Here is a 20962-nt window from a genome sequence, read left to right on the forward strand (position 1 = left end):
AGGTTTAGGGGTTAATAACTTAATTATAGTGGCGGCGACGTTGAGGGCGGCAGATTAGGGGTTAATAATTGTAGGTAGGTTGCGACAACATTGGGATCGGCAGAATAGGGGTTAATAACTATAATGTAGGTGTCGGCGATGTTGGGGGCGACATATTAGGGGTTCATAAGTATAATGTAGGTGGCGTTGTCCGGAGCGGCAGATTAGGGGTTAATAATATAATGTAGGTGGCGGCGATGTTGGGGGTGGCAGATTAGGGGTTAATAAGTGTAAGATTAGGGGTGTTTAGCCTTGGGGTTCATGTTAGGGTGTTAGGTGTAGACATAAAATGTATTTTCCCATAGGAATCAATGGGGCTGCGTTAGGAGCTGAACGCTGCTTTTTTGCAGTTGTTAGACTTTTTTTTCAGCCGAATCAGCCGCATTGATTCCTATGGGGAAATCGTGCACGAGCACATTTAGCCAGCTCACCGTTACCGTAAGCAGCGCTGGTATTGAGGTGAGATGTGAAGCTAAATTTTGCTCTCCACTCACTTTTTTCCGGCTAACGCTGGGTTTAAAAAAACCTGTAATACCAGCGTTACTGTAGGTGAGCGGTGAGCATATACTACGTGTTAGCACCGCAAGTCTTACCAACAAAAACTCGTAATCTAGCCGATTGTATTCTTACCTGTTTAATATTGTCTACTAAGTTATCAGTAAGGTTAGTGATGTATTATTGGCAATCTTTATTATAATTATTAGTTTAACTGCTTATGCTGATTTTTTTTTGCTACTGCACAGCCATCTTGGGTACGCTCTGACAAACAGTAAGTAGCTTCTACTGTAAAACAGCAACAGCTCATACCATACAGCATCTTCTTGTCAGTTTTAAACAGCAGTCTTACAACTTCTTTATCATCAGAAGCTTTTCTTTTCCATTGTATAGACAGTCCCCTACAAACAGTTATAACTTATATTAATTGTTCAGATTTACAGACTGAAAAAAATACCCTAAAGCATGGACTGGATTCTATTCTATGGATACCCTGGTCTTCCAAATACTCCTCTCAAGGGACTCAAATGCGATAATAAAACATACATTATGCAGCCAATTTTAATTAGGTTATGCTAGGACAGGGCTGTTTTTTCACACAGAGACCATCCAGTATTCCAGTAAATTCCTCCTATGACTTTCCAAAACAGTCTGTCATAATATATTAAGTGATTTCAATGTATTTGAATGTTAATATTTCAAGACATATACCTGTTTGTGCAGGGGATACATAAGATCTACTGAGGTGGGCAGGAACCTTGCCTTTTTATATTGTTGTGCAACAAACGATTTGTGCTATTTACTTGTTTCCTTATAAAAATAAAATACTGTGAAAGACATGTATAATATATTAAAGATTTAGTAACTTCTTATTAACATGCTTGGCCCTAACTGACTCATATTGGGAATGGTCAGATTTCAAGTGAAATGTCCTCCTTATTAGAATCTTGAAGGATACTTCAGTTATATAGCCACGATTCTTAGTTCAGCTAGACATTTTTGTTGTTATATATTCTTGCTAAAGAGGAGTTTAAAGTTAAAATGTGTATCAACACAGGTACTGCTTGGGACATAGCCATGAACTAATTCCCTGAGTGAGAATTTAAAGGGACAGTGAACTGTAAAATATTAGAAAGTTGCTTAAAATTGCATGTTCTATCTGAATCACGAAAGAAAACATTTGGGTTCAGTGTCCCATTAAGTATTGTACTTTGTATATAAATAAACAAATAAGATAAGGAACCCTTTGTGTTTTTTTGTGAGCGATAAAATAAGAAGTTATATGCAAAAAATATATATTAATGTATATATATATATATATATATATATATATATAGTATATATATATATATATATATATATATATATATATATATATATAAAATTTAGAATTGTGTAGATGGTGCAGACCTTTAAAGTGCAAATATTATCCAAAAAAGAGAAAGACATTATGAGAAAGTAGAAAATATACTTTCCTCAACACAGACAGGGATTTAAGCACATCATCTCAAATAATAATTCAATTCCCCACATTTTTATGTAGGCATATTTCTTTATTATATATTAATATCAGATAAGTGGTTCCCTACACAGGTGCCACCTCCACATGTGGGTATCAATACACAATAGTATCAGTGACAAGAAATATCTAGTTAACACATAGTTAAAAGCATCACCAGCTCACTAATAACATGTTTGAAAAAATAAGCATGGAGATTGGAGAACCTGCAAGACCTCTACCAAAGGGTGGCCCCACAATTTGTAGGAATCTGCCACCTTAATCCACATGAGGATCTATGCAGGGCTAATATGATAGTTTTGATAGAAGAACATAAATATATCAATAGCAACAGACCCTCCAGGATGAACAACACCTATGTCAGAAGATAACACCGCAATTCTAAGCGGCTATCTGTTATCATGGGTCCCTTGTAAGGATTTATGTTCATCCAATAATATACTTATAGTGATAGCCAACAACCAAATCAATTCAGATGCCTGCAGTACTTTGCATCTGTTCAATACATAAGGAAAAGAGTTCAGTTCCCAGGGGCATGTCAAATTCTTAGCCCACCGTATTTCAGTGCATCAGAAGAGAGTAGTACAATTCTCAGGGGCATATTAAAACCTCGCCCACAGCAGACTTTTATGCAGGAACCAAGTTTCGTGCTTAAAGTATGCAAAGAAATATGTTCCTTAGTATGCGTGCATCAGTATGAGTCCTCTGTTGGTTAACAGGAAAGAATGCAGTCTGTTAAGAGCCATCCATAAATAATGTATTATGCATTCAAGTTAGGAGCCAAATGTTTCCAACACATGTAGCGTGATGCTGACAAAGTCGTACGTCTATGATGCCCCACACCAATGGCCGTTTCACCCCCCACGTGACCGCATAAAATAAGAAGGCATGCTTTCTCTGCAAACTCTGCCCATGGTAATGGGCTGTATTTTAAAAGAGCTACTTTATATGCAAATATAAGTCCAAAGGAGCAAATTCCCTTACATTTTATACGCTGCAGATGGTATAACAAGTCTTTCGATACACATTTTAGGCAAACCAATTTTAAAATGCACTGTCCTTTCAAAATTAGGTAATTTTTTTACATTGAGTTTTCACAGTTTTAAGGTTCTTATTCTTTTTTCATATTTTAATTATTCTGTTCATACTTATAGGTGAAACTTATAAAGGTACAGAAAATCAGTTATGTATGGGACCAAGAAGAGCAACAATTTTTAAGAGCTGGGTGAGTGTGAATATATATTTATCCTACTATGCGCTCTGGCTTTAACCTGATTTTTATTACTTTTACTTTATTTCTTATCAGATTGTGTTTTAATCATTTAAACTGTCTTGCAATAAAATATGATGTTAAAAATATATATTACCTTTTTGCAAAAGTAGAAATGTATTATACTGCAGATTCAAATTCCTCCCCCATTTATTTCAATGGAAAATTCCATTGATTTTAAAGAACTTTTGGTGACAAAATTGGGGCAAACTTTTTTGTCTAGAACAGACAATAGCAGGTATTGTTGTGTTAAATTAAATAAAACAATGTTTCCTTAGACTATGAAATTGTTCTCTAATAGCATAATACAGTTATTCTATTCTTTTTTTACCACCAATTGGTAAATCAATCTGTATTTGATTGCCCTATACAAATAAGGTATTGTTTTCTGTAACACTTGTTCCCAGAAACGTCAAACTTACCACGCAAGTCTTTTTCTTCTTTACATCATCTTAAAAAAAGCATATTTCAAAGTGCCTTTTGTAAACTGGATGTTCTAGTCCTGAATAATTATAATTATTGTCTCTCTCTAATAAAAAAAAGCTGTAAATGTTATTCCCACCAGTTGTGCCCAAACAAGAATTTCCTTCTAATTTAAATGTAAACAGCTTTTGTTTAACTCCTTTTTATATAAAATAATCCTATATTATAAAAGGCCAAGTGTTTGTCTGAAGCCGTCATGCGCAGTAGAGACAAACACTTGGCCTTGAGATAGGGAGCGCGAGGTACACAAACAGCTGTGAGGTCTGGGGAGCACGAGGTAAGCTACTCAACAGCTGTGAGGTCTGCTGCGTGAGAAGCGGCCACGCGCTCCCCAGACCTCACAGCTGTTTGTGGCCGACAGGAGCATTGCGATGTGGGTGTGGCCGGGCGTCGCGAGGGGCGTGGCCGGGTGGGTGTCGTCGCGATGGGGCGTGGCCGGACGGGGTCCCGCGATGTGAAGACAGAGCCAGAGAGGGAGCAGGAGAGGGGGGGGAGAAGGGCCAAAGAGGGGGGGGGGAGAGAGCCAAAGGGGGGGGGGGAGAGAGCCAAGGGGGGGGAGAGCCAAAGAGAAGGGGGGGAGAGCCAAAGAGAAGGGGGGGGAGAGCCAAAGAGAAGGGGGGGAGAGCCAAAGAGAAGGGGGGGGGGGAGAGCCAAAGAGAAGGGGGGGGAGAGCCAAAGAGAAGGGGGGGGAGAGCCAAAGAGAAGGGGGGGAGAGCCAAAGAGAAGGGGGGGGAGAGCCAAAGAGAAGGGGGGGGGAGCCAAAGAGAAGGGGGGGAGAGCCAAAGAGAAGGGGGAGGGAGAGCCAAAGAGAAGGGGGGGAGAGCCAAAGAGAAGGTAGAGGGGAGAGCCAAAGAGAAGGAGGGGAGCCAAAGAGAAGGGGGGGAGAGCCAAAGAGAAGGTAGAGGGGAGAGCCAAAGAGAAGGGGGGGGGGAGCCAAAGAAGGGGGAGAGAGAGAGCCAAAGAGGAAAAAGAGCCAAAAAGGAGAGAGAGCCAAAGAGGGGGGAGAGAGAGCCAAAGAGGGGGGCGAGAGAGCCAAAGAGGGGGGAGAGAGAGCCAAAGAGGGGGGGGAGAGAGCCAAAGAGGGGGGGGAGAGCCAAAGAGGGGGGGGAGAGAGCCAAAGAGGGGGGGGAGAGCCAAAGGGGGGGGGGAGAGCTAAAGGGGGGGGAGAGCCAAAGAGGGGGGAGAGAGAGAGCCAAAGAGGAAAGAGAGCCAAAGAGGAGAGCAAAATAGGGGAGAGAGACAAAGAGGGGGGAGAGAGAGCCAAAGAGGGGGGGGCAGAGCCAAAGAGGGGGGGGAGAGCCAAAGAGGGGGGGAGAGCCAAAGAGGTGGGAGAGAGCCAAAGGGGGGGGAGCCAAAGGGGGGGGAGAGCCAAAGGGGGGGGAGAGAGCCAAAGGGGGGGGAGCCAAAGGGGGGGGAGAGAGCCAAAGGGGGGGGAGAGAGCCAAAGGGGGAGGAGAGCCAAAGGGGGGGGGAGAGAGCCAAAGGGGGGGAGAGAGCCAAAGGGGGGGGAGAGCCAAAGGGGGGGAGAGCCAAAGAGGGGGGAGAGAGAGAGCCAAAGGGGGGGGAGAGCCAAAGGGGGGGGGGAGAGCCAAAGAGGGGGGAGAGAGAGAGCCAAAGAGGAGAGAGAGCAAAAGAGGGGAGAGAGCCAAAGAGGGGGGGGGGAGAGAGCCAAAGAGGGGGGGGAGAGCCAAAGAGGGGGGAGGAGAGCCAAAGAGGGGGGGAGAGAGCTAAAGAGGGGGGAGAGAACAAAAGAGGGGGGAGAGAACAAAAGAGGGGGGAGAGAGAGCAAAAGAAAGGAGGGAGAGAGCCAAAGAGGGGAGAGAGAGAGCAAAAGAGGGGAGAGAGAGAGCAAAAGAGGGGAGAGAGAGAGCAAAGGAGAGGGGGGAGAGAAAGCAAAAGAGAGGGGGGAAGAGAGATCAAAAGAGAGGGTGGAGAGTGCAAGGGGCGGGACCGCTGTACTGCAAAAAATGGCCCGTGTACACGGGCTTTAGTACTAGTTTAGCATATTTGGCAACTAAGAACACAATATCCTTTAAGGAGCAGAAGAGTTTCTTAATCACACTGCAATATATAAAAGTTACCACAATATGGCACATTTGAGTTAGAACTCATTCAATACAATGGCCTCTAGTTATCAATGTGTCTACTTACCTGCCTTCGCCGGCCCCAATACGCCCGCCTAAGCTCGCCTCACATCGCCGCCGCGGACCTGAAAAATTTCACTAAAGTCATCAATAAAGCTGTCAAAAAGCCGCGCACCAAGTACGGGGCGATGAGCAGCGGACTGTGATAGTTATCACTCATCCGATCTCGCTGCTCTTCGGCTTTTTTACAGCTTTATTGACAAGCTGTCACTAAGCACCCACACTAACTATACTGTTCTACCCCCTATACTGGCGACCCCGGAGCCCCCCGCAACTAAATACATTTATTAACCCCTAAACCGCCGCTCCTAGACCCCGCCGCAACTCTTATAAATGTATTAACCCTAAACCGTTGCTGCCGGAGCCCACCGCCACTCTAATAAACTGATTAACCCCTAAACTGCCGCTCCCGGACCCCGCCGCCACCTACATAATACCTAGTAACCCCTATCCTGCCCCCCCTATACCGCCGCCACCTATAATAAATTTATTAAACCCTATCCTGCCAATCCCGTACCCCGCCGCAACTAAATAAATTGTTTAACCCCTAAACTGCCGCTCCCGGACCCCGCCGCCACCTATATTAAACATATTAACCCCTAATCTGCCCCCCTACACTGTCGCCACTATAATAAATTTATTAACCCCTATCCTGCCCCCCCTACACCGCCGCAACTATAATAAAATTATTAACCCCTAAACCTAAGTCTAACCCTAACCCTAACACCCCCCTAACTTAAATATTAATTAAATACATCTAAATATTATAACTCTTATTAACTAAATTAATCCTATTTAAAACTAAATACTTACCTTTAAAATAAACCCTAATATAGCTGCAATATAAATAATAATTATATTGTAGCTATCTTAGGATTTATTTTTATTTTACAGGCAAATTTCAATTTATTTTAACTAGGTACAATAGCTATTAAATAGTTATTAACTATTTAATAGCTACCTAGTTAAAATAAAGACAAATTTACCTTTAAAATAAAAACTATTACTACACTATCATTAAATAAATTATTTCTATTTAAAACTAAATGCTTACCTGTAAAATAAACCCTAACGGCTAGATTTAGAGTTTTGTCGGTAAAGACCCGCGTAGCTAACGCCGGCTTTTTTCTGGTCGCACCATAAAAATAACTCTGGTATTGAGAGTCCACATAAAGGCTGCGTTAGGCTCCAAAAAAGGAGCGTGGAGCATATTTAACGCAGCTTCAACTCTCGATACCAGAGTTGCTTACGGACGCGGCCAGCCTCAAAAACGTGCTCGTGCACGATTCCCCCATAGGAAACAATGGGGCAGTTTGAGCTGAAAAAAAACCTAACACCTGCAAAAAAGCCGCGTTCAGCTCCTAACGCAGCCCCATTGTTTGCTATGGGGAAACACTTCCTATGTCTGCACCTAACACCCTAACATGTACCCCGAGTCTAAACACCCCTAGCCTTACACTTATTAACCCCTAATCTGCCGCCCCCGCTATCGCTGACCCCTGCATATTATTATTAACCCCTAATCTGCCGCTCCGTAAACCGCCGCTACTTATTAACCCCTAATCTGCCGACCGGACCTGAGCGCTACTATAATAAAGTTATTAACCCCTAATCCGCCTCACTAACCCTATAATAAATAGTATTAACCCCTAATCTGCCCTCCCTAACATCGCCGACACCTAACTTCAATTATTAACCCCTAATCTGCCGACTGGAGCTCATCGCTATTCTAATAAATGTATTAACCCCTAAAGCTAAGTCTAACCCTAACACTAACACCCCCCTAAGTTAAATATAATTTACATCTAACGAAATTAATTATCTCTTATTAAATAAATTATTCCTATTTAAAGCTAAATACTTACCTGTAAAATAACTACAATGAAATAAACTAACTAAAGTACAAAAAATAAAAAAGAACTAAGTTACAAAAAATAAAAAAATATTTACAAACATAAGGAAAATCTTACAACAATTTTAAACTAATTACACCTACTCTAAGCCCCCTAATAAAATAACAAAGCCCCCCAAAATAAAAAATGCCCTACCCTATTCTAAATTACTAAAGTTCAAAGCTCTTTTACCCTACCAGCCCTGAACAGGGCCCTTTGCAGGGCATGCCCCAAGAAGTTCAGCTCTTTTGCCTGTAAAAAAAAACATACAATCCCCCCCCCCCAACATTACAACCCACCACCCACATACCCCTAATCTAACCCAAACCCCCCCTTAAATAAACCTAACACTAAGCCCCTGAAGATCATCCTACCTTGTCTTCACCATACCAGGTTCACCGATCCGTCCTGGCTCCAAAATCTTCATCCAACCCAAGCGGGGGCTGGCGATCCATCTTCCGGCGGCTGAAGAGGTCCAGAAGAGGCTCCAAAGTCTTCATCCTATCCGGGAAGAAGAGTAGATCCGGACCGGCAACCATCATCTTCCAAGCGGCATCTTCTATCTTCATCCGATGAGGACCGGCTCCATCCTGAAGACCTCCACCGCGGACCCATCTTCATCCTGTGACGTCCAACTGAAGAATGACGGTTCCTTTAAGGGACGTCATTCAAGATGGCGTCCCTCGAATTCCGATTGGCTGATAGGATTCTATCAGCCAATCGGAATTAAGGTAGGAATATTCTGATTGGCTGATGGAATCAGCCAATCAGAATCAAGTTCAATCCGATTGGCTGATCACCCAATAGAATGCGAGCTCTATCTGATTGGCTGATTGGATCAGCCAATCGGATTGATCTTGATTCTGATTGGCTGATTCCATCAGCCAATCATAATATTCCTACCTTAATTCCGATTGGCTGATAGAATCCTATCAGCCAATCGGAATTCGAGGGACGCCATCTTGGATGACGTCCCTTAAAGGAACCGTCATTCTTCAGTTGGACGTCGCCGGATGAAGATGGGTCCGTGGTGGAGGTCTTCAGGATGGAGCCGGTCCTCATCGGATGAAGATAGAAGATGCCGCTTGGAAGATGATGGTTGCCGGTCCGGATCTACTCTTCTTCCCGGATAGGATGAAGACTTTGGAGCCTCTTCTGGACCTCTTCAGCCGCCGGATGATGGATCGCCAGCCCCCGCTTGGGTTGGATAAAGATTTTGGAGCCAGGACGGATCGGTGAACCTGGTATGGTGAAGACAAGGTAGGATGATCTTCAGGGGCTTAGTGTTAGGTTTATTTAAGGGGGGTTTGGGTTAGATTAGGGGTATGTGGGTGGTGGGTTGTAATGTTGGGGGGGGGTATTGTATGTTTTTTTTTACAGGCAAAAGAGCTGAACTTCTTGGGGCATGCCCCGCAAAGGGCCCTGTTCAGGGCTGGTAAGGTAAAAGAGCTTTGAACTTTAGTAATTTAGAATAGGGTAGGGCATTTTTTTATTTTGGGGGGCTTTTGAGTTATTTTATTAGGGGGCTTAGAGTAGGTGTAATTAGTTTAAAATTCTTGTAATATTTTTCTTATGTTTGTAAATATTTTTTTATTTTTTGTAACTTAGTTCTTTTTTATTTTTTGTACTTTAGTTAGTTTATTTCATTGTAGTTATTTGTAGGTATTGTATTTAATTTATTTATTGATAGTGTAGTGTTAGGTTTAATTGTAGGTAATTGTAGGTATTTTATTTAATTAATTTATTGATAGTGTAGTGTTAGGTTTAATTGTAACTTAGGTTAGGATTTATTTTACAGGTAAATTTGTAATTATTTTAACTATTTTAGCTATTAAATAGTTCTTAACTATTTAATAGCTATTGTACCTGGTTAAAATAAATACAAAGTTACCTGTACAATAAATATTAATCCTAAAATAGCTATAATATAATTATAATTTATGTTGTAGCTATATTAGGATTTATTTTACAGGTAAGTATTTAGCTTTAAATAGGAATAATTTATTTAATAAGAGTGAATTAATTTCGTTAGATTAAAATTATATTTAACTTAGGGGGGTGTTAGTGTTAGGGTTAGACTTAGCTTTAGGGGTTAATACATTTATTAGAATAGCGGCGAGATTCGGTCGGCAGATTAGGGGTTAATAATTGAAGTTAGGTGTCGGCGATGTTAGGGAGGGCAGGTTAGGGGTTAATAAATATAATATAGGGGTCGGCGGTGTTAGGGGCAGCAGATTAGGGGTACATAGCTATAATGTAGCTGGCGGCTCTTTGCGGTCGGCAGATTAGGGGTTAATTATTGTAGGTAGGTGGCGGCGACGTTGTGGGGGGCAGGTTAGGGGTTAATAAATATAATATAGGGGTCGGCGATGTTAGGGCAGCAGATTAGGGGTACATAAGGATAATGTAGCTGGCGGCGGCGTGCGGACGGCAGATTAGGGGTTAATAAGTGTAGGTAGCTGGCGGCGACGTTGTGGGGGGCAGATTAGGGGTTAATAAATATAATATAGGGGTCGGCGGTGTTAGGGGCAGCAGATTAGGGGTACATAAGGATAACGTAGGTGGCGGTCGGCAGATTAGGGGTTAAAAAAATTTAATCGAGTTGCGGCGATGTGGGGGGGTCTCGGTTTAGGGGTACATAGGTAGTTTATGGGTGTTAGTGTACTTTAGAGCACAGTAGTTAAGAGCTTTATAAACCGGCGTTAGCCCAGAAAGCTCTTAACTACTGATTTTTTTCTGCGGCTGGAGTTTTGTCGTTAGATTTCTAACGCTCACTTCAGACACGACTCTAAATACCGGAGTTAGAAAAATCCCATTGAAAAGATAGGATACGCAATTGACGTAAGGGGATCTGCGGTATGGAAAAGTCGCGGCTGAAAAGTGAGCGTTAGACCCTTTTTTGACTGACTCCAAATACCGGCGGTAGCCTAAAACCAGCGTTAGGAGCCTCTAATGCTGGTTTTCACGGCTACCGCCAAACTCTAAATCTAGGCCTAAGATAGCTACAATGTAATTAATAATTACATTGTAGCTATCTTAGGATTTATATTTATTTTACAAGTAACTTTGTATTTATTTTAGCTAGTTAGAATAGTTATTAAATAGTTATTGACTATTTAATAACTACATAGCTAAAAGAAATACAAATTTACCTGTAAAATAAATCCTAAACTAAGTTACAATTAAACCTAACACTACACTATCATTAAATTAATAAAATAAATTACCTACAAATAACTACAATTAAATACAATTAAATAAACTAACTAAAGTACAAAAAATAAAAAAACCTAAGTTACAAAAAATAAAAAAAATAAGTTACAAACATTTAAAAAATATTACAACAATTGTAAGCTACTTACACCTAATCTAAGCCCCCTAATAAAATAACAAAGCCCCCCAAAATAAAAAAATGCCCTACCCTATTCTACATTAAAAAGTTAACAGCTCTATTACCTTACCAGCACTTAAAAGGGCCTTTTGCGGGGAATGCCCCAAAGAATTCAGCTCTTTTGCCTGAAAAAAAAAATACAACCCCCCCAACATTAAAACCCACCACCCACATACCCCTAATCTAACCCAAACCCCCTTAAATAAACCTAACACTACCCCCCTGAAGAGCATCCTACCTTTAGCCGTCTTCAGCCAGCCGACCACCAATGGAACAGAAGAGGAGATCCGCAGCGGCTGAAGTCTTCATCCAAGGGGCGCTGAAGAAGTCTTCCATCCGACTGAAGTCATCATCCAAGGGGCGCTGAAGAAGTCTTCCATCCGATTAAAGTCATCATCCAGGCGGCGTCTTCAATCTTCATCCATCCGGAGCGGAGCCATCTTCAGACGAGCCGACGCAGAGCCATCTTCTTCCACCGACGACTGAACGACGAATGACGGTTCCTTTAAGTGACGTCATCCAAGATGGCATCCCTCAAATTCCGATTGTCTTATAGGATTCTATCAGCCAATCGGAATTAAGCTAGGAAAAATCTGATTGGCTGATTAAATCAGCCAATCAGATTGAAGTTCAATCGGATTGGCTGATCCAATCAGCCAATCAGATTGAGCTCGCATTCTATTGGCTGTTCCGATCTAAGGAACCGTCAGTCGTCGGTGGAAGAAGATGGCTCCGCGTCGGCTCGTCTGAAGATGGCTCCGCTCTGCTCCGGATGGATGAAGATTGAAGACGCCGCCTGGATGATGGCTTCAATCGGATGGAAGACTTCTTCAGCGCCCCTTGGATGATGACTTCAGTCAGATTGAAGACTTCTTCAGCGCCCCTTGGATGAAGACTTCGGCCGCTGCGGATCTCCTCTTCTGTTCCATCGGTGGTCGGCTGGCTGAAGGCGGCTAAAGGTAGGATGATCTTCAGGGGGGTAGTGTTAGGTTTATTTAAGGGGGTTTGGGTTAGATTAGGGGTATGTGGGTGGTGGGTTGTAATGTTGAGGGGATTGTATTTTTTTTTTACAGGCAAAAGAGCTGAATTCTTTGAGGCATGCCCCGCAAAAGGTCCTTTTAAGGGCTAGTAAGGTAATAGAGCTGTTAACTTATTAATGTAGAATAGGGTAGGGTATTTTTTTTATTTTGGGGGGCTTTGTTATTTTATTAGGGGGCTTAGATTAGGTGTAAGTAGCTTAAAATTGTTGTAATATTTTTTAAATATTTGTAACTTATTTTTTTTATTTTTTGTAACTTAGGTTTTTTTACTTTAGTTAGTTTATTTAATTGTATTTAATTGTAGTTATTTGTAGGTAATTTATTTTATTAATTTAATGATAGTGTAGTGTTAGGTTTAATTGTAACTTAGCTTAGGATTTATTTTACAGGTAAATTTGTATTTCTTTTAGCTATGTAGTTATTAAATAGTTAATAACTATTTAATAACTATTCTAACTAGCTAAAATAAATACAAAGTTACCTGTAAAATAAATATAAATCCTAAGATAGCTACAATGTAATTATTAATTACATTGTAGCTATCTTAGGGTTTATTTACAGGTAAGTATTTAGTTTTAAATAGGAATAATTTATTTAATGATAGTGTAGTGTTAGGTGTAATTGTAACTTAGGTTAGTTTTTATTTTACAGGTAAATTTGTCTTTATTTTAACTAGGTAGCTGTTAAATAGTTAATAACTATTTAATAGCTATTGTACCTAGTTAAAATAAATTGAAATTTGCCTGTAAAATAAAAATAAATCCTAAAATAGCTACAATATAATTATTATTTATATTGTAGCTATATTACGGCTAGATTTAGAGTTTTGTCGGTAACAACCCACGAAGCTAACGCTGGCTTTTTCCCCCCCGCACCTTTTAAATACCGCTGGTATTTAGAGTTTACAGAAGGGCTGCGTTAGGCTCCAAAAAGGTAGTGTATAGCATAATTTACCGCCACTGCAACTCACTCTCAATACCAGCGATGCTTACGGACGCGGCCAGCTTCAAAAACGTGCTCGTGCAAAAAAGCAGCATTCAGCTCCTAACGCAGCCCCATTGTTTCCTATGGGGAAACAGTTTCTAAGTCTGCACCTAACACTCTAACATGTACCCCGAGTCTAAACACCCCTAACCTTACACTTATTAACCCCTAATCTGCTGACACCGCTATCGCTGACCCCTGCATATTGTTTTTAACCCCTAATCTGCCACTCCGTACCCCGCCGCAACCTACATTATACCTATGTACCCCTAATCTGCTGCCCCTAACACCGCCGACCCCTATATTATATTTATTAACCCCTAATCTGCCCCCACAACGTCGCCGCCAGCTACCTACAATAATTAACCCCTAATCTGCCGACCGGACCTCACCGCTACTATAATAAATGTATTAACCCCTAATCCGCCTCACTAACCCTATAATAAATAGTATTAACCCCTAATCTGCCCTCCCTAACATCGCTGACACCTAACTTCAAGTATTAACCCCTAATCTGCCAACCAGACCTTACCGCTACTCTAATAAATGTATTAACCCCTAAAGCTAAGTCTAACCCTAACACCCCCCTAAGTAAAATATAATTTAAATCTAACGAAATAAATTAACTCTTATTAAATAGATTATTCCTATTTAAAGCTAAATACTTACCTGTAAAATAAACCCTAATATAGCTACAATATAAATTATAATTATATTGTAGCTATTTTATTTTACAGGCAACTTTGTAATTATTTTAAACAGGTACAATAGCTATTAAATAGTTAATAACTATTTAATAGCTACCTAGATAAAATAATTACAAAATTACCTGTAAAATAAATCCTAACCTAAGTTACAATTAAACCTAACACTACACTATCAATAAATTAATTAAATAAAATACCTACAATTATCTACAATTAAATCTAACACTACACTATCAATAAACTAATTAAATAAAATACCTACAATTATCTACAATTAAATCTAACACTACACTATCAATAAATTAATTAAATAAAATACCTACAAATAAATACAAATAAATTAACTAAAGTACAAAAAATAAAAAAAGCTAAGTTACAAAAAATAAAAAAATAAATTACAAACATAATAAAAATATTACAACAATTTTAAGCTAATTACACCTACTCTAAGCCCCCTAATAAAATAACAAAGCCCCCCAAAATAAAAAAATGCCCTACCTTATTCTAAAATTAAAATAGAAAAGCTCTTTTACCTTACCAGCCCTTAAAAGGGCCTTTTGCAGGGCATGCCCCAAAGAATTCAGCTCTTTTGCCTGTATAAATAAACATACAATACCCCCCAAAAATTACAACCCACCACCCACATACCCCTAATCTAACCCAACCCCCCCCTTAAATAAACCTAACACTAAGCCCCTGAATATTTTCCTACCTTATCTTCACCACACCGGGTATCACCGATCCGTCCAGGCTCCGAAATCTTCATCCAAGCCCAAGCGGGGGCTGAAGAGATCCATCATCTGGCTGAAGTCTTCTATCAAGCGGCAAGAAGAAGTCCAGAAGAGGCTCCAAAGTCTTCATCCTATCCGGACAGAAGAGGAGATCCGGACCGGCAACCATCTTCATCCAAGCGGCATCTTCTATCTTCATCCATCCGATGACGAGCGGCTCCATCTTCAAGACCTCCGGCGCGGATCCATCCTCTTCTTCCGACGTCCTAAGTCAGAATGAAGGTTCCTTTAAATGACGTCATCCAAGATGGCGTCCCTCGAATTCCGATTGGCTGAGAGGATTCTATCAGCCAATCGGAATTAAGGTAGGAAAAAATCTGATTGGCTGATGGAATCAGCCAATCAGATTCAAGTTCAATCCGATTGGCTGATCCAATCAGCCAATCAGATTGAGCTCGCATTCTATTGGCTGATCGGAACATCCAATAAAATGCGAGCTCAATCTGATTGGCTGATTCAATCAGCCAATCAGGTTTTCCCTACCTTAATTCTGATTGGCTGATAGAATCCTATCAGCCAATCGGAATTCGAGGGACGCCATCTTGGATGATGTAATTTAAAGGAACCTTCATTCGGACTTAGGACGTCGGAAGAAGAGGATGAATCCGCACCGGAGGTCTTGAAGATGGAGCCGCTCGTCATCGGATGAAGATAGAAGATGCCGCTTGGATGAAGATGGTTGCTGGTCCGGATCTCCTCTTCTGCCCGGATAGGAGCCTCTTCTGGACTTCTTCTTGCCGCTTGATAGATGACTTCAGCCGGATGATGGATCTCTTCAGCCCCCGCTTGGGCTTGGATGAAGATTTCGGAGTCTGGACGGATCGGTGATCCCGATGTGGTGAAGATAAGGTAGGAAGATCTTCAGGGGCTTAGTGTTAGGTTTATTTAAGGGGGGTTTGGGTTAGATTAGGGGTATGTGGGTGGTGGGTTGTAATGTTGGGGGGGTATTGTATGTTTATTTTTACAGGCAAAAGAGCTGAATTCTTTGGGGCATGCCCCGCAAAAGGCCCTTTTAAGGGCTGGTAAGGTAAAAGAGCTTTTCTATTTTAATTTTAGAATAGGGTAGGGCATTTTTTTTATTTTGGGGGGCTTTGTTACTTTATTAGGGGGCTTAGAGTAGGTGTAATTAGCTTAAAATTGTTGTAATATTTTTATTATGTTTGTAATTAATTTTTTTATTTTTTGTAACTTAGCTTTTTTTATTTTTTGTACTTTAGTTAGTTTATTTAATTGTATTTATTTGTAGGTATTGTATTTAATTAATTTATTGATAGTGTAGTGTTAGGTTTAATTGTAACTTAGGTTAGGATTTATTTTACAGGTAATTTTGTAATTATTTTAACTAGGTAGCTATTAAATAGTAAATAACTATTTAATAGCTATTGTACCTGGTTAAAATAAATACAAAGTTGCCTGTAAAATAAATATAAATCCTAAAAAAGCTACAATATAATTATTTGTTATATTGTAGCTATATTAGGGTTTATTTTACAGGTAAGTATTTAGCTTTAAATAGGAATAATTTATTTAATAAGAGTTAATTTATTTTGTTAGATTTAAATTATATTTAACTTAGGGGGGTGTTAGTGTTAGGGTTAGACTTAGCTTTAGGGGTTAATAAATTTATTATAGTAGCGGTGAGGTCCGGTCGGCAGATTAGGGGTTAATACTTGAAGTTAGGTGTCGGCGATGTTAGGGAGGGCAGATTAGGGGTTAATACTATTTATTATAGGTTTATTGAGGTGGGAGTGAGGTGGATTAGGGGTTAATAACTTTATTATAGTAGCGGTGAGGTCCGGTCGGCAGATTAGGGGTTAATAATTGTAGGTAAGGTAGCAGCGACGTTGGGGGCGGCAGATTAGGGGTTAATAAATATAATATAGAGGTCGGCGGTGTTAGGGGCAGCAGATTAGGGGTACATAGGGATAACGTAGGTGGCGGCGGTGTGCGGTCGGCAGATTAGGGGTTAAAAAAAATTATTAGAGTGGCGGCGATGTGGGGGGACCTCGGTTTAGGGGTACATAGGTAGTTTATGGGTGTTAGTGTACTTTAGAGCACAGTAGTTAAGAGCTTTATGAACCGGCGTTAGCCCAGAAAGCTCTTAACTCCTGGCTTTTTTCTGCGGCTGGAGTTTTGTCATTAGATTTCTAACGCTCACTTCAGCCAAGACTCTAAATACTGGCGTTAGAAAGATACCATTGAAAAGATAGGAAACGCAAATGGCGTAGGGGGATCTGCGGTATGGAAAAGTATGCTGCAAAGTGAGCGTTAGACCCTTACCTACAAGACTCTAAATACCAGCGGTAGCCCAAAACCAGCGTTAGGAGCCTCTAACGCTGGTTTTGACGGCTAATGCCAAACTCTAAATCTAGGCGTTAGGGTTTATTTTAAAGGTAAGTATTTAGTTTTAAATAGGATTAATTTAGTTAATAAGAGTTATAATATTTAGATGTTTTTAATTAATATTAAAGTTAGGGGGGTGTTAGGGTTAGGGTTAGACTTAGGTTTAGGGGTTAATAATTTTATTATAGTTGCGGCGGTGTAGGGGCGCAGGATAGGGGTTAATAAATTTATTATAGGTGGCGACGGTGTAGGGGGGGCAGATTAGGGGTTAATATGTTTAATATAGGTGGTGGCGGGGTCCGGGAGCGGCGGTTTAGGGGTTAATCAGTTTATTAGAGTGGCGGTGGGCTCCGGGAGCGGAAGTTTAGGGGTTGATATACTTATTATAGTGGCGACGGGGTCCGGGAGCGGCGGTTTAGGGGTTAATCAGTTTATTAGAGTGACGGTGGGCTCCGGGAGCGGCGGTTTAGGGGGTAATACATTTATTTAGTTGTGGCGGTGTAGGGGGGGACAGATTAGGGGTGTTTAGACTCAGGGTACATGTTAGGGTGTTAGGTGTAGACATCTCCCATAGGAATCAATGGGATAACTGGCAGCAGCGAACATGAACTTTCGCTATGGTCAGACTCCCATTGATTCCTATGGGATCCGCCGCCTCTAGGGCGGCAGATTGAAAACCAGGTACACTGGGCCGGAAAAGTGCAGAGCGTACCTGCTAGTTTTTTGATAACTAGCAAAAGTAATCAGATTGTGCCGAACTTGTGTGCGGAACATCTGGAGTGACGTAAGAATCGATCTGTGTCGGACTGAGTCCGGCGGATCGAAGCTTACGTCACTAAATTCTACTTTTGCCGGTGTGTAGGGCTTGATAACTTAGGCGAATCAGCCTCGCCACAAATACGCTGCGGAATTCCAGCGTATTTGAGGTTGACGGCTTGATAACTAGGGGCCATTGTGTGATCCAGTGGACTATAATGTTTTAGCAAAACCTTGAGTGAGAAGTTGCATGATGACCCTGCTGGAAATAAACCCTCCTTTTTCTTGTTACTGTACCTCTTTTGTAGGGTCTTAGAGGACAACTTAACTTGCTATGACATTCACTCAAAATTTGGATCTGGACTAACAACTGAGGAACAAAAGATCAGGTAAAGTAAGGTTTGCTATCATTTTTTTTTACTAACCCACTTCATACACATTACAATGGGCATCTTTTACCTAATTATTACATATACAATTTGTTTACAAGTGGCGCACAATCAAAAGTCCATGGGGCTGAAATATCAAAGTACGAGCGATGATGCTGCATCGATAAATGCATACAGCATACGCTGTCGGTATTTATCATTGCACAAGCATTTCACAAGAAATGCTTGTACAATACTGCCCCCTGCAGATTTGCGGCCGCTAGCAGGGGGTGTCAATCTACCCGATTGTATCCGATCGGGATGATTGCTGTCTTAAGACCGCTGCTTCTTAACTCCTGAAGGCTCATGCGTCTTAACTCCTGAAGGCTCGTGCGGAAACAGATGCATTGGGGCCGATTGATAAATCGGCCCCCATGTGTGTTATTATCTTGCACCTGGCCTTCAAGCTGGTATTATAACAGGATGGTTAAAATGTTAAACAAAGCATCATAAAACAGACAAACCTTTTTAAAGTGCCCTATACTTTTAATGGATAGTGCAGAGAGCTTTATTAGCTCACTTATTGCACTCAAATTACAAGTGGTGAAAAGCTTACAGCCTACAGTTTGAGGGTGCAGAGATAGCAGTCTGATATTTAACTTAGGGGGGTGTTAGTGTTAGGGTTAGACTTAGCTTTAGGGGTTAATACATTTATTAGAATATTGGTGAGCTCCAGTCGGCAGATTAGGGGTTAATAATTGAAGTTAGGTGTCGGCGATGTTAGGGAGGACAGATTAGGGGTTAATACTATTTATTATAGGGTTAGTGAGGCGGATTAGGGGTTAATAACTTTATTATAGTAGCGCTCAGGTCCGGTCGGCAGATTAGGGGTTAATAAGTGTAGGCAGGTGGAGGCGACGTTGTGGGGGGCAGATTAGGGGTTAATAAATATAATATAGGGGTCGGTGATGTTAGGGCAGCAGATTAGGGGTACATAGGGATAATGTAAGTAGCAGCGGTTTACGGAGCGGCAGATTAGGGGTTAATAATAATATGCAGGGGTCAGCGATAGCGGGGGCGGCAGATTAGGGGTTAATAAGTGTAAGGTTAGGGGTGTTTAGACTCGGGGTACATGTTAGAGTGTTAGGTGCAGACGTAGGAAGTGTTTCCGCATAGCAAACAATGGGGCTGCGTTAGGAGCTGAACGCGGCTTTTTTGCAGGTGTTAGGTTTTTTTTCAGCTCAAACAGCCCCATTGTTTCCTATGGGGGAATCGTGCACGAGCACGTTTTTGAGGCTGGCCGCTTGCGTAAGCAACTCTGGTATCGAGAGTTGAAGCTGCGTTAAATATGCTCTACGCTCCTTTTTTGGAGCCTAACGCAGCCTTTATGTGGACTCTCAATACCAGAGTTATTTTTATGGTGCGGCCAGAAAAAAGCCGGCGTTAGATTTTCGGGTCGTTACCGACAAAACTCTAAATCTAGTCGTGTGTGTATATATATAGTCATCCTTTCTTTCTGTGATTTTTCCAAGTACTGTGTAAGATTGATAAATTACCTTTTTCTACCACTAGAGGGTACTAAATAGTTTGATTTTGAAATTGAATGTGTAAAATTCACCTGTATAGGTAATTATCACCTCCCCCAAGGTGGGTATATAAGGAGTGGTTTAAGGTCTTGTTTTTAAATCACATGATTAAGGTCACCTGACCGAAACGTCGTGTTTTTGTGCTATGTTTGGTGATGTCCCAATAAAGATATACTTTTAAACTTACCTTTTGGATGGTGCTGTTCTATTCGTGGATTGGACTTTATTTGAGGTCACTGACAGGACCTGGGTACGTGCACCTCCTTACAGATTGATGCTGTTTTCATCTTTTTGAATACTAATTTAGGATATGCCACATCTTAGAACAATATGAAAATATTTAAACTGTAAGGATTTCAAACTCAAAATTTAAAGGGACATTAAAAACTTCCTGAATTTGTATAAACAATTATACTTATCCAAAGCTCCCAAGGGAGGTTACAAGTCCATAACCAAGTTTTTTTAATAAAAATTGCTGCAAATATGTACAAGTTGTGGCAGTTTGTAGTATTTTGAACAAAATGTATATATTACAACGTATACTGAAAAAAATAATAATGAGGTGTTAAATGTAATTTTTTAATTCCATAAATGCTCAGAGCCCAAAAATATTAGCTCTATTTTGCTTTAACATTGCTTAAGTTTATCAATAATGCTTCTATTTTTGAACTATATTAAAAGATAAAGGTAAGATTTTATTGCTCTGGCCAATGTCTAGGTAAAATAAATGTATTATCATTGGAATTGCATGTGCAACTGTAGGGAAGTCATGAAATATTGCTAACTTATAGAAAAAATAATTATGCATCAGTAATAAAAAAATATTTAATCAAGTAAGTTTAGTTGTATCATTGTTTTACCTCCTACAGAAGATCTATATGTGGACCGAATGCAATTGAGGTTGATGTTGCTCCCATTTGGAAGTTACTCTTCAAAGAGGTAATTTCTAAAGAATAGTATGTGGAAAAGAAATCCACGTTGGTTTTTGTATTAGAATATCTGCATTTTAATTTTATTTAAAAATCTGAAAGGAAATGTGTCCTCGAAAAAAAAAAAAAAATGTGTTTAAAAAAAAGGTTTTTATATAAAAAGTGGAATAAGAACATTGGTGTTTATAGATGTTGCATGGGAAAGACTATCACAGGGTTTCTTTAT

The 20962-nt window shown here is 40.6% G+C and overlaps 1 protein-coding gene across 1 annotated transcript in view; it reads left to right on the forward strand.

Moving 5' to 3' along the window:
* Window positions 1–2941: 2941 nt before the first annotated feature.
* Window positions 2942–20962, forward strand: part of LOC128657505 (probable cation-transporting ATPase 13A4) — a 132765-nt gene continuing 114744 nt past the window's right edge. The window contains exons 1-4 of the mRNA XM_053711872.1: window positions 2942–2968; window positions 3208–3278; window positions 18162–18242; window positions 20677–20746. Of these exons, the coding sequence (XP_053567847.1) occupies window positions 2942–2968; window positions 3208–3278; window positions 18162–18242; window positions 20677–20746 (249 nt within the window). The remainder of the gene's footprint in view (window positions 2969–3207; window positions 3279–18161; window positions 18243–20676; window positions 20747–20962) is intronic.

Source organism: Bombina bombina, chromosome 4 (assembly GCF_027579735.1).
Source record: "Bombina bombina isolate aBomBom1 chromosome 4, aBomBom1.pri, whole genome shotgun sequence".
Lineage (NCBI taxonomy): Eukaryota > Metazoa > Chordata > Amphibia > Anura > Bombinatoridae > Bombina > Bombina bombina.